This window comes from Phascolarctos cinereus, unplaced genomic scaffold (assembly GCF_003287225.1).
Source record: "Phascolarctos cinereus isolate Bilbo 61053 unplaced genomic scaffold, phaCin_HiC Scaffold_1;HRSCAF=81, whole genome shotgun sequence".
Lineage (NCBI taxonomy): Eukaryota > Metazoa > Chordata > Mammalia > Diprotodontia > Phascolarctidae > Phascolarctos > Phascolarctos cinereus.
This window is the reverse complement of record NW_027555514.1, coordinates 262362281-262384026: the sequence shown is the minus strand read 5'-3', so window position 1 is coordinate 262384026 and position 21746 is coordinate 262362281. Positions and strand designations below refer to the sequence as shown.

Sequence of the window (21746 nt, the reverse complement as noted above, 5' to 3'; positions counted from 1 at the left end):
CAGTAGGGATACTGGTAGTGACAGGAAAGGAGAGACAGCATGAGTGCACTAGAGTTGGGGAGAAATGTCACAACTAAACAACTTCCACCTTCAGAGAGTTGATCATAAAGGGTGAGTAAAAAGAGAAAGAAAATGTAAGAAACAAATCATGGTCTGGACTTGGTGAAAAAAAAGGAGGGGCAGAAGAATAGGAATGGACCATTTCAATTATAGAATACTAGTCTTATCAGATTCCTCCATTCTTCAACTCTTGTAGAAATGGGGCTGAAAAGATAAAAATAAAAAGTATAAGAAGATCTAGTAGAGAGAAATGTACAATTAATTCATAAAAGTGAACGTGAATGGGATGAACTCACCCATAGCACAGAGGAGAAAGGCAGAACAGATTAGAAAGTAGAATCTAACAGTGTGATGGTTTTAAAGAAACACATATAGCAAAGATTCCCATAACAATGGAGAAGGATTTACAATGCTTCCAGCAGATTCAGAAAATCCAGAGGAATAATGTGATCTCACACAAGGTGTCAGTAAAAGTGGACTTGTTAAAGCAGAAGCCTAGGACCCCAGGGGGGGAGTTGAAAGTGTTAGGAGGGGAAGACTGGAGTAGAGGAGTAGAACAGCATGAAGATGGGATGCCTCTGGGCCCAGGCTACCTATGACAAATACTTACCAAGCAATCAGAAACTCAGGGTCCCAGGTCTCAGCCATTGGAGTGGTATGAAAAGAAAATGCTTCAATAAAAGAAAAAAATAAGATACAGTGATGGATGCTGTCAGCTGTGTCTGGTCCATCAACAAGTATCTGTGAAGCACCTGGTAGATGCCAGGTATTGTAGATGCTGAGGCTACAAAGAGAAAAGTCAAACAGTCCTCTCAAGATGCTTATGTTCTGGAAAAATATGTACAATCAAACAGGTCTAAGTTATTCCATCTTATTTCAAGCTAAGCATTGAGGGTTTTAGGGGGAAGTATTGTATGTTTGCATTGTGCAGTTCATAAATTGCTACACTTCATGTGTACTATCAAATATATTATAAACAAATAATTTGACGATATGGTATAGTGAGAAGAATACTTAGTTAAGAGTCAGGAGGCCTGGATTTGGATCATGAGTGCCATTTATTGTTGCCTGTTCAGGCTTGTGGAAGTAACTTGACCTTTTTGAGCTGGAGTTTCTTCATATGTGAAACTAAAGGGATTGAATTAGGTAATATATAATATTCCCCTCTCAACTCTTAAGTTCAGTGATCCTTCTTCAGAATTCTTAATTCTTAAATGGATCTGTCAACTAACTAATTTGGGAGTTCCTTCCAATGAAGCATTTCTCAACCCATCCACGTCTGCCTGTTTTGTGCAACTCTCCTGCATGTGGCCACGGAGAGTCCCCCCCCAGTCTGTTGGAGGCTTTCTTGATTTCTTCTGTCATTGAGAAAGGTACTTAGTGGAGCACTTTGGTTGTCCACTTGTTATCCATCATTCTTGCCAAGGGGTCAGCTTTTCTTCCTATCATGTCATTCTTTCAATAATTCCTTTTATTCTTATTTGAAGTTGTTCTTTGTTTATGTGTTGAAGCCTACTCGCATTCACACCTTTCCATTGTCCTTTGTGTGATAACTCATTTCTAGGGCTTTGGAGGTAGTTGTAGTCCACGTCTTGCTGCCATATAGCAACTCTGTCAGAATGTAAGTATTGAAAAGTTGGGGGTTTTTGCTTTTATGGTAAGATTGAGTAGGTAAAAGGGCTTTATCTGCTTGGTCTTGTTCTCTGTGGATGGACAGACTCAGTGCCTTGATGGTCATGGGTTGTTTTTTTTTTTTTTTTGGTGAGGCAGTTAAGTGACTTGCCTAGGGTCACATAGCTAGTAAGTGTCAAGTGTCTGAGGTTGCATTTGAACTCAGGTCCTCCTGACTCCAGGCCCAGTGCTGTATCCACTGCACCACATAGCTGCCCCTTGATCACGGATTTCTTTCTGGAGGCTCTGCAATGTTGTGGGGCTTGATGCGATCAGCACAGTATGACCCACGAACTAGAGCCTCAGGAGGACGTCACCATTTAGAGGGAATACCTCTTGAACTTGGACCCTGCTCTGGCGTTCCTTCATCATAGTGGCAAATGTGTCTTCCTTTTCTAACACCTGGTCTGATGTTTGTTATCACAGAAGATCATTGAACCGGCCTACTTCTTGTCGATCTTCTAGAGAATCCTGAATGATCTTGATGTGGGGGAGACACCTTGTAAAACAGCCTGTGTAGTGGTGTTACTGTCTCATCAAGTGCTTTTTTTGTAATCAACAGACGAGCACAGTGGGAATGTATATTCTCTGTATCTTTTAGCTAATTGTGAAATTGTAAAGATGTGGTCTTTTGTAGAAAATGGCTTGAGAAAACCTGTGTTGTTCAGTCGATTTTCAGTTGTGTCTGACTCTTCATGGCCCCATTTGGGGTTTTCTTAGCAAAGATACTGGAGTAGTTTGCCATTTCCTTCCCCAGCTCATTTTACAGTTGAGGAAACTGAAGCAAACTGGAGGGTTGAATGACTTGCCCAGGGTCACATAGCTAGTGAGTCTCTGAGGCTAGATTTGAATTCAGGTGTTCCGGACTCCAGGCCTGGCACTCCATCCACTGCATCAGCTAGCTGCCTTTATGAAAACTTAGTTCCCTACTACTACTACCTATTTGAAGGATCTTCTATTGATAATAGGGGGGTATAGATGGGTAGTTAGTGTTTTCTTGGTTCTTTGAGGCCCCTTAATCCCCACCTCACCCCCACCTACCTTTTATATTGGCCTTTTAACACCTTTACAACTGTGTCACCACCAGCATAGATCTCTGCTGCATTATACATTTAGTTCAATTTGGCTTCATAAAATTGTTGGTAGTAGAACGTCCGTAAGATATTCAGAGCCTATGATGAGCAGCCTCTCGGTAGCGAATTTTTTCTCTTTTCTCTTGGTTACTGATGGGAATGATGTAGTAGAACCTCATTGGCTGGAGGATTTTGAAAGCTGGTAGCTGAAGAAAGAATCTAGTGTGTTGATATGCCAGGCTTTGTATAATTAGCTAGCTGAATAAATTTGGCCAAGTGGTTTTTGTTTCAATGAACTACATGTCTAATGAGTAATTTTTTTTCCTCTCTGAGACAGCTTTGCAGAAGCTGTGAAAAGGTTGTATAAGACTTTGTAAGGATTTCTTTATGTTGTCCTCATTTCTATTGTTATGAATCTCTTATCAAAATACATTTTATTTCATAACTTATATAGATTCAGGGAGGAGTGTGTAACTCAGGGAGGGAAGAGGATTTACTGCATTCATTCTGAATGAAAAGTGGGAAAATAAGAAAACAGAGAGTGCCTGTTTGTGTATGGTGAGCACTGACATCTTGAGCACAGAAAGAACTGGCAAGGACATGTGCACTTTCAAAAAGTCTCTTAATTTTTTTATTTTGTGAAATATTTGGGTCCAGATCTATTTGGAGTTCACTTTTTTGTCTGTAGTTTTAACTGATCATTTAGACTTAAATTCATTTTAAAGGTTTTTTTTTTCTTTTTTTACATTTTATCTTAATCATTTTCAGAATTCTCTTTGGTCTTATAAGTAAAAAGACTTATTGACCTGGGTTAAATATCCCATGTGTTTATACTTATGTTCAAGGAATAGTAGGGACTTATCCATTTATGAGATATATTAGTTCACATTTGATTATTCAGGGTCTTGAATTTCAGGAGGCACATAAGTACTGGTAACTTCAGGCATTTATTAAATGATTATTACTCTGTGCCAGGCAGTCACTGTGCTAGGTGCTGGAAATATAAACATAAGCAGCTAGAGAGAGTCCTTGCCCCCAAGGAGCTCACATTCTTACGGGAAAACAACATATTAAAGGAAGCTGGAGAGGGTGAGAGTGGGTGGGACACAAAGGTGGGGAAAAGTCTGAGTTAGAATGTGAACTGACTGGCTTGGGTACCCGCCTTAAATAGAGGTTCTGGGCAGAGTCATCCAGTCAGAGGAAGAGGCTGTGGGGGCAGAGGCTACTTAGAATCTGTGAGTGCCAGTGCAAGAGTGAGCTTCCAGGATGAAGAGGTTTCTGGGACACGGTGGAGGAATTCTGGAGGGCAGCCTGGAAAGGAACCAAGGAGGAAACATCAACTGAACCTCACTGCTGAGGCCCTTCACATCCTTTTACATCTCCCTAATCCACCCACTGTCCCACTCACAACCTTGGTTTTTCCAAACCTTTTCATTCCCCCTGAAATCTCCCATGGCTCCTCCTTCCTCCACCCTCTAGTCTGAGATTTTTGCTTCATATTTCACTGAAAAAAAAAATGAAGCCATACACAAGAGCTTCCTCCTCTTCCCTCCTCCTCAATTCATGTCTCCCAGATGACTGCCACTATCTCCACTTTCCTTGGCAAACCCCTCTATATGCACAAGTAGTCCCATTCCATCCCATTTCCAGCAGATTGCCCTTTCCATTATCCATCCCCCCTCTTACTTCAGTCTCTCCTTGTCTACTGGGTACAAACTACTGCCTACAAACATTTGTATGTCTCTCCCATCCTCAAAAAACCTCTCATTTTATCCATCCATCCTCATTAGCTACTGTCTCCATATCATTCCTTTGTTTTGTAGCTAAACTCTTGAGAAGGCCATTTACAGTAGGTGCTTCCAGTTACTTTCTTCTTGCTCTCTTAACTTTCTACAGTCTAGCTTTGGACCTCATCATTTAACCAAAAATGTGTCTCCAAAAGTACTCACAGTCTCCTAAATCTAATGGCTTTTTCTCAGTCTGCGTCTTTTTTGATGTCTCTGCGGTATTTGACATGATTGATCACCCTTTTCTCCTTAATATTCCCTTTTGTAGGTTTGTAGAACATTTTTTTCTCCTGGTTTTTAGTCTTCTTTCCAAGATGTGAATCCAGTTCTTGACCGATAACCTTGGGTATCCCTGAAGGCTCTTCTCCATCCACATATACACTTTTTTTTTTTGTAATTGGGGTTAAGTGACTTGCCCAAGGTCACACAGCTAGTACATGTCAGGTGTTTGCTCTAAGGTCAGATTTGAATTCAGGTCCTCCTGACTTCAGGGCTGGTGCTCTGTCCTGCGCGACCTAGCTGCCCTTGGCCATCCACACTATTTTATTGACCTCATCAGCTCTTCAGTTAGTTAGCTCTGTGCAGATCTCTTTGCCCCACCCTAACTTTTCAGCTGATCTTCTGGTCTTGCATCTCCAACTGCCTGTTGGACATTTAAAACTGGATATCCCCAAAGACATCTTAAATCCAAATGTCCAAAAATGAACTTATTATATTACCCCCAAAACCCTTTTCCTGACTTCCCTATTATCCTTGAAGGCCCTACCTCCCAATCACCCAGGCCAAAATCTAGGTGTTACCCTCCTCTCTTTACTCCCTCCCAATCTAATCATTGCCAAATCCTGTCATTTCTACTTTTGTAACAGTCAGTAAACATTTATTCCCATCATTTCTTTATGCCCTCTTCTGACCTCTGACACCACCACTGCCCTGGTTCAGGCCTTCACCTTCTCACACTTGGACTTTTTCAGTAGCCTGTTGATTGGTCTGCCTGCCACAAGCCTGTGCCTGTCCATCTTCCACTCAGCTAAACAAGTGTTCTTCCAAAGTGCAGGTCTGACCATATCATCTCTTACTCAGTAAACTCCGGTGGTCTTCCCTCGTTTCAGGGATCAAATAAATATAAAAACTTTCTTGAGCATTCAAAGCCATTCATAACCTGTATGCCTCTCCCCCCAGATTTTCCAGCCTTCTTACACCTTACATTCATTCCTCTTCCCCACCCTCAAGGGCTTTTGAATGTAATATTCTCCAGTAGATTATGTATCATCACACATGGAGGTGATGGAGAGAGGACAAAAAAAAAATACAAGATCCCATTGCATTTATTACTTGCTGGCTATTTTTAAAAAAGCATTTGCTTGGTTAAAGCAAGATGCTACTACAGGTTTTCTTCCATTTTCTTCCAACAAGGTATCTTCCATCTATACTTCAAAATTATTTGAGTGTTTAAAAGATAACATAGCAATAATCTTCTGATGATAAATACACCAGGTAAGATGTGAAATGGGTTTTCACTACCTTGATGGAAGGAGGCTCTTAAGCGCAGAGTCCAAAGATTTTGTGTTAGATTGTGATGACTCTCCAGAAGCTGTTGTTTGTGAAAGACATTGGCCGATTGCCTCAAGCTCTGCAACATTGTAGACCCTCCTGGCTATCCATATGGGTGATGAATATCAGTTCATATTATGACATACGTAAGTAGATGGACAGCAGATTGGGCCCATGGTTAAATAGGAGAATCGCAAGCTGGATTGTCTTCTGTAAAAGCCCGTGTTGTCAGTGCCAAAATTCTTCAACTATTATGTGGCTGTGAGTCATAGAAGACTTCAGACTGCAAAAAATTCAAAATGCTAACACAAAGGAGGGGTAGGTGGGAGCAGGTTGCAGCTTATGAAAAATAAGGAAATTAAAAAGCAAATAGGTTGTCACATTGCAAGAATAGAGTATAGCTGGTAGACAGCCCTGTGTTCTCTACAGGCATCTTTGGGATGTCAGGAAAGTACAGAAGACTCCATCCCCCATGAGGGCACTTGGACAAGACTTGTACAGGATGAGTAGGCATGAATGGGTTGATATCTACATTGTTGGAAGGAACATCTAAATTTGTGTGTGTGTGTGTGTGTATCAGGTATATTTGAGCATTTTTCAGTATATTCCATCTTTTTTCTTTCAATAGATTTCGTTTTGGGAGTTGCAGTCTGCATTTGGAGCAGCCAACTGATATGCAAGTTTCACTGGGAAACTGCATGGTACAATGGAAGAATACTAGACTGAATTAAAATTTCTATTTGTTATCTTTAGCTTTATCCCCCTGGACACACATTTTACTTTTTAGCCTCAGTTTCATTTTCTCTAAAATGAAATGCTTAGACTATGTAATAACTTTGTCTTCCCCACTTATACTAATGCCCTGGTCCACCAGAGTTGATATGATTTTTTAATAGTCATTACTCATATGAAAGTTAAAATTTTACTCTTGTTTGATGTTTATTCATAATATCTAATCATTCCCACCATTAAATCACACTATTTTCTGATTTTGATGTTTGCATAATGTCCACTAGGGGGTAGTGTGAAAATACGAAAATGAAATTAGTCCCTAGTAAAAAAAGTAAACTTCCTTAGATTTACTGTTAAACCTAGTTTGAATTCTGAATTGTGTCCCAGTTACTCATTTCCTAAAGTTTTCTTTCCCATCAAGTTCAGCTGTTTTATGTTCTAAATTGTGCTCACTGCTAACTGTAGGAGGTTTGAAAAGTTACACAAGGTCTGTTAAGTCCTCAGATTAGAACGCTTGCTACTTCTGTAACTGTTGGATTCGTTTTCACTCCTGTGGTACTTCTTGACGCACTTCTCCAATTTTACTTCTCTCCTGGTACTCTCACCCTTTTGTCTGTACCTAGTATTTAGGTATCTGCTTAATCCAGATGCTCAGGGTCATTGCACCAGCTACTGTTTGGTATATCATAGAGAGAGTATAAAATTGGATCATTTTGGAGCCCTGAGGTGGTTTCATAGTTAAACCAAAACCAGAAAAACAAATATAAGGACTTCCAAGTGCCACACAGGTATAGTGAGGATGATAGACGTCTTATTTATAGCAAACATACAGGTTCTGAAGAGCGAAATTTTCCAAGCAGATGAGATTTTAGCTTTTATAATGGGAAAGTTCCTGAAATGTTATGTACTTTATAGCTGTCTTAAATAGAGTATATACTAAATATGATTTGTAGTCGTTTCTTGGCAGCACAGTCGTGATGAACAAGTCATTTTGTTGTGCTGTGTCATATAATGGGCCCCATGGGCCTACAAGGTAACTATGACTGTGCTTTTTGAACGCTTGGTCTGATTTTTAACAGATTTTTCTGTGTCTTTGGCTCCTTGTTGTTACTTGTCATTTTCTGTTGCTGGCTTCTAAGCCTTTCTTCTTTCTCCTTTCTTCCCTCCTCTTCCACATTTCAGCCGAACTGGATTTCATAGTGTCCTTCATATACAGCATGTTGTTTTCTATCACTGTGCCTTTGCAGGGCTGCATCCCATGTGCTCTCTCCCTACCTTTGCTTCTGGGAAGTCTTGGCTTTCTTCCAGTTTCTGTTTATGTGTCACTTTCTATAAGGCTTTTCCTGATTTTTTTCCCTTGGTTGTTAGTACCAGCTGTCTCCCTCACGTCCCCCCCATTACCTTGAATTCACTTTGCATTTCCTCATGTTGTTCCCCCATGCTTCATGGGATGTAATGACTCATTTTTTGTCTTCCTATAGCAGTTTCTGGTACAAAGTAGGTACTTAATAGTTGTTAACTAGAGGTAGCACCATGTTAGAATTGGGTTTGGACCTCACTGACGTTATCCTTGGAAACACAGACAATTGACTTAACTTGTAGCCATTTCTTCTTCTGTAAAAAGGGGACGGTAGATAGCTCCTTCAAAATTTTCTTGACAATAATCTTTTGTTAAGAGCTTACTATGAAAAAAAAAATGAAAAAAAGCTTACTGTGTACTAAGAGTAGCACCAGTAAGGAAGATCGATTGTGAAAGACATAGCTACTCTGATCAAGACACTCTTAAACACATTCCCTCCTGACTTCTCTTACAAAATGTCTTCACTTCCATCTCCATTCTCTCTCATCTTCACATCTTCAATTTCTCCCTGTCTGCTCACTGTATGTGTGACCCTGGGCAAGTCACTTAACCTCAGTCTGCCTAAACTGTAAAATGTGGATAATAACAGCACCTGCTGCCAAAGGTGATTGTATCAAATGATGTGATATTTGTAAAGCACTCAGCACAGAGCCTGCAGCATTAATAAGTGCTTAATACTCATTCGTTCCCTTCCAGTTGGCTTCTTCCCTGATGCCTGCAAACCTGCCCACATCCCCCCATCTGTAAAATATCCATCCCTCAAATATGGTGCCCATTCTTGCCCTTTGTTTTGTCCAAACTCCTAAAGATATCTGCATTTAGTGCTTGCACTCTGTTTTCTTACTCTCTTCCACACCCTCTTAAATCTGACTTAGAACCTTAACATTCAACCAAAACAGTCCTCTTCTAAGTTTCTAATTATCTATTATTCCAAATCTAATGATCTTTTTCCCCCTTCTCAGTTCAATTTTTTTTAATCTCTTTGTAGCCCCGAGTTCAGCACATAGTGAAGCCCTTAACTCATTGCTCACTAACTACCCTCTCTTCTTTACTCTCATGCCTCTTAAAGAGGAAGACTATAGTGAAAGGAAGTATGATATTGGCTATGCTACACCACCCTTCTTTTTCCTCTTGCCCAAATCCCATTTACTAGTTCTTAACCTTTGTTTTTTCCCTTATTCATCCATACTTTACAGTTGAGATTTGTTTTGAGTCTGTTCCTCACTTTTAAAACTCCTGTCCCTGCCTGTTTTCGTGAAATCAGTCATCAGTTACTTAAGTGCCTTCTGTGTAACTGGCACTGTGTTCAGTGCGGAGATTACAAGTACAAAGGATGAAATGATCTGAACTCAAAATGGGCAACTGTTTTCAGTTCTCCTTTGCTTCATGCAGATTATAGTGAGGTGTTCAATACTTTTCTTTTCTCATCTTCTGGGTTTGTATATTCTCATAGTCTGATTCTGAGAAATAGTAAGTTATGTGCCCCTTCATTTTCTTCTGTAATGTGTCTTCTTCCCTTTCCTTCCTTATAGCCATCAAAATACAATAGATCTAAGGCCACGTCCTTCGTTTGTCTTGTTTAATTCCTTCTGTGACCCTTGAAGACATTAGGGTTCTGCACAAAGGCTATCTCCTGCCCCCCATTTATCTAGTTCTAGTTCTCTACAGCACCTTATTTTGCAAAGATAACAAATATTATTGGTAAATATTGAGCCCTGAGATGGATGTGACTAGCCATTGTGACCCATTGTTACCCAATATCCTTCTTCTTTTTTTTTTTTGGTTTCATTTTGTTTCCTATGTTGCTTTAGTATGACAGTAGAATCTGAGTGTTTTCCTAGTTAAGTGATTCCTGCCCCCAAAAGATGTTTAACCTTACCTGCATGATGGTAGAAAGAAAAATAAACTTGTAAACCTGCTACTCCTTTTCTTCAGCTTTCTTCTTTCAAAGGAAGAAATAGTTGGCCAGTAGTGAAAGGAAGCAGGAAGGTGGCACGGTGGATAGAGTGCTGGGCCTGGAGTAAGGAAGACTTTCCTTCCACAGTTCAAATTGGGCCTCAGACACTTATTAGCTGTGTGACCAAGTCACTTAACCCTGTTTGTCTCATCTGACCAGTGAGCTGGAGAAAAGAAATAGCAAACCACTCCAGGATCTTTGTAACAGAGAAAACCCCGAATGAGGACATGAAGGTTTGGACAAGACTGAAAAATGATTGAATAACAATAGGCAGAGGAAGGAGGAGAAACGTCTAGTGGCAGGAGCCCGGTTCCCTATTCACTTTGTATATGCTCTTTCTTCCCATCTCCCCTTTTAGTGTGGGTTCCTTATGGGAAGTAGTAGCAGTAAATGTTGCCCCCACTGTCTGCATTATGCGGATTCTAGAGCTGTATAGCAGCTAAAATATCTAATCTAAAGTGACAGAGTCCTTGACTACTGAAAGCTTATGATTGACTGGCCCAGGGGATTCCTTCAGTGAATCAACAAACATCTAGTTTGTTGTGCAAAGCACTGTGTAAATGAAAAAGTATAGCACTGTCCTAGACACTGGGGGGAGAAAAAGATTAAAATGAGAAGCCATCCTAGCTGTCTGCCAGTCTGATGGGCAACATGACACATACAGGATGAGGACACGGGGGCAGGGGAAGCTGTGTTATATGAGGAGGCCTTTATGGAAGAGGCCTCATTTGAACGAAGTTTCAGAGGGTAAGCAGCATTGTAGAATGGTCTGTGTCAGGGTAGGACACTTGGAGTCTAAAGGAGCAATTTGAACAAAATGCACAAAGGCATATGGTATGGTTAGAGTCCAGTTTGCATCGAGGAAGTGGGAGCTTGGAAGGCTAGAAAAGAGTCAGAACCCTCATATAGTAAGGTCGTAGGAAGTAATTGAAGGGGTTTTGAGCAGAGAAATGAAAAGAACTGATCTTTGTATAAACTTAATTTGGTCACTTTGTAAAGGATGGATTGGAACATAGTGAAGTGGGAAGACTTCTGATAAAAGAGCTCGACATCCCTCAATATCAACTGTGCACACTAACTGTTTGACCTTGGGCAAGTCACTTCTCTGGGTGTTGGTTTTCCTAATCTATAAAATGGGGGAAATGGTATTTATTAGGGAATTGGAGAACTAATTGTAATACAGGAATGTAATGGATTATTATTGTACTTTAAAATGACAAACATTATGAATTATGAGAAATATGAGTGGGTGGGAAAGCTTGCATGAATTGATGAAGAACCAAGATAACAATAAAATCTTAGTCTCAGAAAGCAGATAAATGGACCACATTTCCCTAGGTAGACAGGTGAGCAACTGCAGGTATAGAATGTAACATTTACAAACTCTTTTCATATTTTTTGTGTTTCAGATTCTTTCCTTCCCCACCCACTGAGAAACCTTTTATATGTTATATATGTGAAATCATGCAAAACATTCCCATATTAGCCATGTTGTTGAAAAGAAAAATAAAGCAATAAAATTATACTACAATTTGTACTTAGAGTTCATCCGTTCCCTCTCTGGAGGTAGATGGCATTTTTCATCGTGCATTCTTTGGAACTGTCTTGGAGCATTGTCTTGATCAGAGTGGCTAAGGCTTTCACAGGCCATCATTACAGTATTGCTATTACTGTGTACAGTGTTCTCCTGGTTCTTTGAATCTGTTCATATAGTTCTTCCCAGGTTTTTCTGACCACCCCCCCATTTCTTATAGCACAACAATATTCCATCATAATCATATACCATATCTTGTTCAGTTCACAACTGTCATATTAGCCAATCTGATAGGTGTGAGGTGGTACCTCAGAGTTGTAATCAGTATTGATTGAGAGCATTTTTTCACATGACTATAGATCTTTGATTTCTTTTTCAGCTTTGTTTTTAAGGGAAACTGTGAACTGCTTTTTAAAACAAAAATACTTGCTCTGTCAGTGTATTGGTTTTGGTGTGGCCAAGCTCCTTTGGACATTCAACAATCATTCCTGTACGGTGGCCTTTGTGACTTATTTTCCTATTGACTATTAGCTTTTTGCATATGTGTGTTAAGTTTAGCTGGTATAATTTTTTCAAACAGGTTAAGACATCTCTGTGGTCCCATCCAGAGTCTCTTACAATATAGCTGTTTAATTTTGTTGTTGCATTCCAATATTTAGGAAATCCAACTTGTGAACTTTATGTTTTGTACCTAGATAACAGCACTTTTCCTAAATTGCCTTCACATGATATTCTGTAGAAAAGAATTTGATTATTTTTTTGAGCCTGATGAAATGACATTTATTACACATTTTTTGTGTGTTTTTTCTTTCTTAGGAAACCCAGCGCTTGCTGGCAGAACCAGTTCCTGGGATAAAAGCAGAACCAGATGAAAGCAACGCACGTTATTTTCATGTGGTCATTGCAGGCCCACAGGATTCCCCCTTTGAGGGAGGGACTTTTAAACTTGAACTATTTCTTCCAGAAGAATACCCAATGGCAGCTCCTAAAGTACGTTTCATGACCAAAATTTATCACCCTAATGTAGACAAGTTGGGAAGAATATGTTTAGATATTTTGAAAGGTAAGTGCCATCCTTATCCTAGTATTGACTTCCTCCTTTCCTCTTCAGTGTGGCATATTTAGAACCCTCTTGAACAATTTTAGCTTGATTTCATTTATGTTAGATCTGTGAGAGGAAAGCACATGAACTCTTGGGGTGGCTCTGGCGTTCTATAATAGTCTGAACTGCTGTCTCCTTAGATAAATGGTCTCCAGCGTTGCAGATCCGTACAGTGCTACTCTCAATCCAAGCTTTGTTAAGTGCTCCCAATCCAGACGATCCATTAGCAAATGATGTAGCCGAGCAGTGGAAGACCAATGAAGCCCAAGCCATAGAAACAGGTAATGGCTGTGGGATGTTGTATTAGGGCAGATGTTCTGGCGTCCCTTGAGCATGGATCAGATCTCATCGCACCAAAAGAGACAATCCAGCAACCTCCTAACCAGATTTGTCGGCCTGCTTCTTTCACACATTTGGCGCAGAAACACTCTAAAACAACTAAATAATTGTTTCCTTAAAGAAAGCTTACTTTCAAATGCATTTGGCCTCTAGATTCAGTGCAATTCAACAAGCAGCCTGAGTGCCGACCATTTATGTAGTGTGGTAAGTGGAACAGAATTTGGCATTTTGTAGCCATCGTGGTTGTAGAATTTCATTGAAGTTTTTAGGACCGAGACATGCCAATCTTAAGACCCTGTTCAGCCTATGGAAAATATTCATGTATTTCTGAAATGTTGCTTGTGTTTAAATATTGATTTCAGATTTTTTATTTTGTTAAATTACCTCTGCTATTTAATATGTTTGGAAAAGAATCTGTTGAACTAAGTAATCTATGATTGCGTGTTTGTTCTTTCTTCACAGCCAGAGCATGGACTAGGCTGTACGCCATGAATAACGTTTAAATTCAATCTCAACATCAAGTGTGCGTCACTTCTCCTGTTCTGCGAAGACCTCTTCCTTTTTTGTTTGCATTTAATGGACACAGTCTTAGAAACATTGCAGAATAAAAACCCAGACCATCTCCAGTCCTTCGGTGATTAAATGCACATTAGCAAATCTCTGTCTTGTCCTGATTCACTGTTGTAACGCATGAGCAGAGGCTAGAAGTACCATCTGGACTGTTGTGAAATTGTTTAAAAGCAGTGGCCCAGCTCTGCTTTTATTCATTTCTCCCATCATGGTTTAAGTATCAGCACTGTGAATGAAAGTAGTTGTCGGTCAGCTGCGGGGGTGTGTCTTTTTTTTCTTCCAGTTTTGTGGGCTCCTTTTCCCTTTTTATGGTGATGCTAATTACATTGGTTAAAGCAGCTAACCAGTTGTACTTTAGAATATGCCCTCTAGCCAAGTCTAACTCCTTAGACGCTGTAGATGGACAAGCTTGCTTGTTTGAACAAAAATGGGAACATTAAACATCACAGCCCTCACTAATGTTGTGATTCTGCTGTCAAGGGTAGAAACCTCCCTTCGAGAAAAGCTTGTGACCATTTTGTATGGCTTGTCTGGAAACTTCTGTAAATCTTATGTTTTAGTAAAATATTTTTTGTTATTCTACTTTGCCTTTGTACAGTTTATTTTGCTGTGTTTATTTCGTTTCCCTAATGTGACAATCATATTTGAAGATTAAAACTAGTCTAGAACATTTTATGTTTTGGGTCTTCGCCATCTGACATTTAATAGTAAGACGTGGACTTTGCCAATTTCTTTTCATTGATGCAGATATGCGATAAAATGCTGCTAAATGAATACTCATAAATTGATCCCAAGAATACAGCAGTCCCTTCAGTGACTGACATGTTAATTGAAATAAACTTAAAGTGTACAGATTTATCACTGTCTGATCAGTTAGGTGACGATTGCTATCTGGACCTAGAATGTTAGATGATTACTGTCCAGGGAAAGACTGACAGCAAGCAGCAGTTGTGATTGGCAAATGTGTAAAACTTCTTTTGTACCACATCATGTCTGGCATTGATATGGACATTATAATTTTGTTTCTTCCCAGTTTGTCTGAATTTAATACATGACCTTTTGTATTTTATAGGACAATAATAGATTTGCTAATTATTCAGTATTTGCTAAGCCATTTATTACAATCTTATCTACAGACCAGATGAACAAATTTTGACCAGCTAAATTGAATTATTAGAAAGCTTTCTTCATTTGAAAGTCCCCAATTTTTAGTGTAATATAATCAGTCTTTAAAGTTCCTGCATAATCATTTCTTGGTGATCCCTCTAGGTATTCCTTAAAGGAGCCCCCCTCCTGCCTTTTTTTTTCCTTCTTTAATTTTATTTCCCATGATTTCTTTCAGTTGTCCTTTTTTTCTCTGCTCTTTTCTCACTCTGCATATTTGATTTCTTTTTTTTTTTTTAAGCCAATCATATGGCCAGTCAGTCTGAGTTATGTTCGTGTTAATTTGCAGGTGGAACCTTTGTCTCTTGCAGTTCAAGGTGATGGTTATGTAGCCCATCCAAATTTTCCCCACTTTTATCTCGTATCATCTGGAGTTTCTTCAGAATGTGGTGTATTTTATTGTGCTCCTATGTAAGATGAAGAATTATCAATTAAAATTACATTTTCAACATAACCAATGCTTTTGATGACTGGTAACTGCTATACCTCACAATGCCTTGCATGCTGACAAGTGTTAGAACTCTACTCCATATTTAGTTTCTGTGACCCTTCTATAAACAAATATTGGAATTAGGACAACCTGTGCCAGCTAGAACTGGCAATTATCCAAGAGAAAACAGGTACGTACCACACAGGCATATGATCGTATTTCACATTTGTAGTCTTTACGGAGCCAGGTAACTTTCAGAGTATTACAATTTAAATGGATCTACAGAAGACCTGTCTCAAGGAATTGCCACCTTTACAATGCCAGAAATGATCAGATAAGTGAAGTCACAACTCAGCAAGCTCAGTGGGGCGTTAATTTTTCCATTGTTATTTGAATAGCATTTTCTACAGTAAATGGGAATGAAACAGCAGGTGTTGTATATCTCCCAAGGAGCCACGGGTTGATGGGTAAACTCAGGTCTAGAATAAAGGGAAATCAATTTATAGCACTAAAGTAGAGTTTTCACCTGGCAGGTTTTTAGTTTTTGAGCAAAGATGGGGCATGTAAACCCTTCTGCTTTTTGCCAGCCCTGAGGCAGGTCATCTGGCGCATAATTCCTGGCATCCTGTACAACTCACATCTGAGCTCATTCCAAGGATTAGTTTGGCTAGAAACAAGTTCAGTCCAGAATTTCAAAATAAATGGCAGGTTAAATTGGATCAATTATGTATACATCTGAAAAAGTGATTTTGTACTTTTCATTGTCTAAGATGGAGGGGAAAGAAAATGCGCTACTTTGGGTTGTTCAGAAACCTGCTGTAGATTTGCATTTGGCTTCCACTTCTCACTGCTCCATTTTGAAAACAACGTGGATTGAGCTCTAGATTTTGGACTGTGCTCACCACGGGGCTTCTTCCATTTTAGCTTCCGCTTGCTCGGACCTTTCAGTAATATTGACGTCTCTTCTCTTGGGGAGGAACAAAAAATCTTTGTGAAGAAGGGGCCTCAAGTGGGTAGCCAAGTGGACCTCATTTGGAATCCAGGTTACCTGGGCTCGGTCCCAGTTCTAGCAGTTAGCTGATTTTGCAACTTAACTGTAAAGGAAGGTGAGGGGATCAGGAAGGCATGGTTTCAAGTCCTGTCTCTGTTTCCTAGTAGTCCTTCAGGCTGCTCTGGCTGTAAATTTTAGAAGACAGTCTGGATCGGGGGAAAGAGGGCCCCTTATCAAAGAAATATTTCATGGAATACATAAACCTTATAAACCTTAAAGCACTCTTTGAAACAGAAGATTGAAAACTTTTTTTCCATTGTAACAGTCCGTTAATGTACCATCCTGTAGGAGCCACATCAATACCTGTTGGTTGTTAACTTCCTCACCAATGTCAAGTTGACAGTTTGCTCCCAGAGTTGGCTCTCTGAATGCAGAGTTTTCTTCTTGTCAATTTGAAATGGACTGAATGGCTTCAAAGTTGGTACAATTCCATTTTAGACTTTCCCAATCTGAACTTTTTTTCTACCTGTGGGAGCAAGTTGTATGGAAGAGTTGCTGGTATGAAAATGGTTGTGATTTTAGCATTTTTTTTGCCATTTCATCTTTTTGATGCCTAAATAGGTCTTATTTACATATATGATAGGCACTTTTAAAGCAGTGGCCCACGACATGTATGTGATGGCAATAAGAAATGCCATTTCAGTTGGCAAAGAAACATAAGCCTTGGATTCTTGGATTCTTCACTACTCTGCAACAGTCCCTTCTATCAGCAGCTGCTGAAGAAAATGCCTGCTGAAGTGTCAGGTTTCTTGTTTTGGGGGAAAAAGAAACCTTTGGGTTTCAGCTAGGTATCTGCCTCTTAATTACTCCCGTGGGCATCAATTGATTGTATCTGACAACACTTCCCCAGGTTTTAAAATATGCCAAGTCTGCAGTCCAAACTCAATAAAATCATAGTATCCCAGTGAGTTGGAAAAGTCTTTTGGGTTTTTTACCTATGGAAAAGCTTTTAAAATCATATTGCTGGGGGGAGCTTGGTAGTACAGTGGATAGAGCTCCAGCCTTGGTGTCAGGAGGACCTGAGTTCAAATATGGCCTCAGACACTTGACACTAGCTGTGTGACCCTGGGCAAGTCACTTAACCCTGATTGCCTCACCGAAAAGCAAAAAAAAATTTTATCATTGCTACAAGCAACATACAGCCTCTCCTATACAGCTCTCTTGGTTCCACTTGATCATATGCTGAATTATTTTCATTTCCCTGATTTTTAAAATTAGCGTCACCTGCCTTTTATTCCTATTCCCAGTAATAGCTGTCAGTTTAAATTTGTCTTGTTGACATGCTGTTAAAGGGTCAGCTGTTTGAGAGCAGTGATGCTTTTGGACTAGACTGAGAAAGACATCTGCAATATGCTGAGTTCCTCAGGGATCAACTTTGTTGTAAAGAGATCAGCTGCCTATTAATGTGTTAATCAGACTGGCTAGGATTTTATTGGAGTACCTTCTGATAGTTTTTGTTGTACTGTGATAGGTTTTCGTCTGTATGAGATCATAAGAAGCCTTTGGCTGAAGGGATAGGTTGAGTAAAAATTAGGAATGCTCAGGAGCTTAGTATGTGCCTCTTAATGGTATGTTCAGTTACCTTCAGGCCACCTCCATTTACAGTAGAGGAAAAGCTATTCAACATGTGAAGAGAAATTAAAGCAGGTTTCTGAATTCTATGCATGTGTGTGCACACATGCATACATAGAGTATCTGGCACAGGGAGCTTTCATGACAAGTTGACTCATGACGAGTCCGATTGGGGATTTGCTTTTTTAAATTCACTGTATTGATGCAGATATCACCTCAGTGCTTGGGACTTTGCTCTAACTTGATTTATAAATTAGAGAAAATGTTTACTTCAGAAGGATTTTCAGGATCCCTACTAGCATGCTGTTACAGGAAGGTACCTGAGCTAGTGCGTTTCTGTGGTAACTAGTGGACAGGGTTTGGTTTTGTTTTGCATATCCAAAAGTGCTATGCACTTTTCTTATTTTACAGCTGAGAAGGAACAGACAGACATGCAATTACTCCCCAGCAGTGGGGAAAAGACTAACAGCGTGACAAGTCAGGAAGCCCAGGCCCTAGCAAAGGTTCTTTAGGGTCTCTTTGGATTTGCTTTTTTTTTTTTTGTAAACACCTGTAAGTTCTTTTGTTTAGGGGGGGGGCAGGGGTGGTAATCAGGGTTAAGTGACATGCCCAAGGTCATACAGCTAGTGTCTGAGGCTGGATTTGAACTTGAGTGCATTGTACCACCTAGCTGCTTCTTTATAACTGTATTTCAAGTTTTATGTCTTTATAAAGCATTACTTTGAGAAAGAAGGCCATAAGCTTCACTGGACTGCCAGAGGGGTCCATGACACCACAAAGGATAAGTATGTATTTTCAGTTATTTGATTCCTCCAGTGCTAACAGAGTGAATGGGATGCTTCCATTTTTGCTTACTGCCATCCCATATGACCTTGGCTTCAATACCTTTTGCCTAATAATTAGACCTCATCAGGGTATGGGGTGAATCAGGCATGTGCTAAAAAACACCATGCTTGTCAATCTGTGATTGCATCCATCCACTGGGACAGATTGGAGCACCTTCCATGGCCCTGTTTACTTTTGCAATTCTTGTCCATGTCTTTTTGCGGGGGGGGGGGCACTTCTTAGTTCTCTTTGTATTTCCTGGTTGCTTTTGTCTGTTATTGTTACTCCAAAGTATTCTAGCCCATTTCCTTTTCCAGGCATGTGTGCCTTGGTTTACATTTCTTGGGCATGTTGTCATTATTAATATGCTGCAGGACTGCCCTGAGCCCACCATGGCTTTCTGTCACTCTTTAGGTTACTTTGGACTTTTGTAAGGTCATCATGAGTCCATTATAAAACATTGTGGGGGAAAAGATGGTCATTTGTGACAGTAAGCAGTTTGCGATCTTTGAAAGCATCACAGTTTCCAAAATGTTATCCAGCCTGGTCTCTTCCCATTCAAATGTGGTCTCTGTTCATTGTCTGTCTGTGGTGCCTGTCCAAGGTAATCTATACTGACGGGTCAACTCACTGAGCTGCAAGTTGTAATCTGAGAAATAAGCATTTTTCAATCACTTTTTTTCCATTGTGGATGGCCAGGCCAGTCAGTGAGATGACACTGGATCTCGCTGAAGAGGCTTTGGAACTGGGTAGAATTAGTACATTGTCATCTGTGAAAGGGAGCATTTGGAGAATTAAATTCAGTAAGCATTTATTAAGTACCTGCTGTGTGAAAGACGTTGCTAGGTAGCTGGATTTTGCAAAGGAAAAATTATTCTCATCCAGGAGTTTGCATTCTACTGTGGGGATGCAAACAAATAATCTGGTAAGCAAATACAAGATGAATTGAGATAAAGCACGCTGATTAGTGGGAGCCAGGGAGAAAAGTCTCCCTGGATGAAGTGGTACTGGAGCTTACATTTGAAAGAAGGTAGGAATTCTAAGAGGGAGAGAAGTGCCTTCATTACAAGTGTGTGGACAGAGTATGGAGGCAGGAGAGGGAATGTCCACTTTGGGGTCAGTTTGGCAGAAACAGGGAAAGGGAATGAAGCAAAGTACAATTAGACAATCTAGACAGATTGTGATGAATGCCTCATGATTTCGGTGTAGCACATTGGGCTATTTGTCTTTGGTTTATATTTTGCTTCATGTCAATACTCAGTGCATTATTGATTCACATTTAACAGATTCTAGTGTAACATGTAGCAGCCCCTTCCTTGGGTGTTCTGTGGAGCCCCCATTCCTTCCAGAACAAAATACAAATTCTGTCATTTAAAGCCCTCTGTTCCTGGCTCCAACCCATCTTTCAGCCTTGTTATACATTCCAGCCAAACTGGGTCTCACACGTAACGCTCCACCTCATCTCTGTGCCTTGTAATATTGGCCCCCATGTTTGCAATGCTCTCCCTCCTACACCTCTCTGGATCTCTAAATTCCTTGGCTTAGTGCCCCTTCCTATGCCAAACTTCCTAGTTCCTCCCAGCTCTCACTACACACACATGGAATTTGCTTGTGTACCTAGTGTTGCTTGATGGAATGGTGCCATTTTTGAGGGCATGAGGTATTTCTCTGTCTACGTAGATACTTAGCACATAGGTGCTTGGTACAAAATAGGCACTTGATAAACGTTTCTTTGAAATTAAACGTGAAGGGGGCAGCTAGGTGGTGCAGTGGATAGAGCACCGGCACTGAAGTCAGGAGGACCTGAGTTCAGATGCAGCCTCAGACCCAACACTTGACACTTAACTAGCTGTGTGACCCTGAGCAAGTCACTGAACTCCAATTGCCTAAAAAAAAAATTAAACATGAAACACATCTACCAAGATGGGGTTTTCTGTTATTACCTGCCCCTTTCTCATTTTTGTGAGAAAGGAGGCACTTGGATTGGTCATTGCTAACGTTTTGCTTTTTTTTTCTCTTTCATTCTGATCTCTCTCCATTCTTTCAGAATCTCCCTGTCATGAAGACCTTGAAAACTGATCCCACAGTGTTTTTTAAACTGGATTGCCCCCAGCATGGTTTTCTGCGTGTATTTGGTGAGGTCGGGGCATTTTTCATCTTGGTAGGACCCTGAAGTGGTAGATGTATTGGTTCTGTCAGTATTGATGAGAAAGGATTGCTGTAGAAATCGCTGGAAGGAATCTTAGTCATTTAGTCCAACCTCTTCTTTTATTGTTAAGGAAACTGAGGTACAATCTGTCACCATAATTAGTATATAGTTCTTAGTATATAGTATAGAGTTATATATATGAGAATGGGCATTCTCATTTAATCTTGAAAATTTTTCAAATATTATAAATAGGATAACACATTTTATCTTCCTACTTTTCCCTCCCCAATCCTTATGCATGCTCAAAAGAAATAAATTGTCTATGTCCATAAATATATCTCATTCTGCACCTTGAGTCCATCACATCACCTCTCTTCAGGAGGAAGTAGCATGTTTTATCATCAATCCTCTGCAGTTCTTTGTCATTGCATCATTATGTTGTTCAAAGTTTCCTGTCATTACAATGTTGCTATTGTATGAATTGTTCTGCTCACTTCACTCTGCATCAGTTCATATAGGTCTTTATAAGGTTTCTCCAAAACCATCTTTTCATCATTTCTTATGGCACAATTTATATTTATACACCATAATTTGTTCATTAATTCTCCAGTGGATGAGCACCCTTTTAGTTTACAATTCTTTGCTAGAACAAAGAGAACTATGATAAATATTTTTATGCATATGGGTCCTTTTCCTCTTTGATCTCTTTGGGGGTAAAATTCTTGTGTAATATTCACAAAAACCCTGTGAGGTAAGTACTACAGGTATTATCTATGATTTATAGATGAGGAAATAGGCCCAGTGATGCTAAAGGGATTT

The 21746-nt window shown here is 39.9% G+C and overlaps 1 protein-coding gene across 1 annotated transcript in view; it reads left to right on the top strand.

The window, feature by feature from the left end:
• Positions 1–14318, top strand: part of UBE2N (ubiquitin conjugating enzyme E2 N) — a 42450-nt gene extending 28132 nt beyond the window's left edge. The window contains exons 2-4 of the mRNA XM_021006431.2: positions 12542–12788; positions 12968–13108; positions 13629–14318. Of these exons, the coding sequence (XP_020862090.1) occupies positions 12542–12788; positions 12968–13108; positions 13629–13669 (429 nt within the window). The 3' untranslated portion in view covers positions 13670–14318. The remainder of the gene's footprint in view (positions 1–12541; positions 12789–12967; positions 13109–13628) is intronic.
• The last annotated feature ends 7428 nt before the right edge of the window (positions 14319–21746 follow it).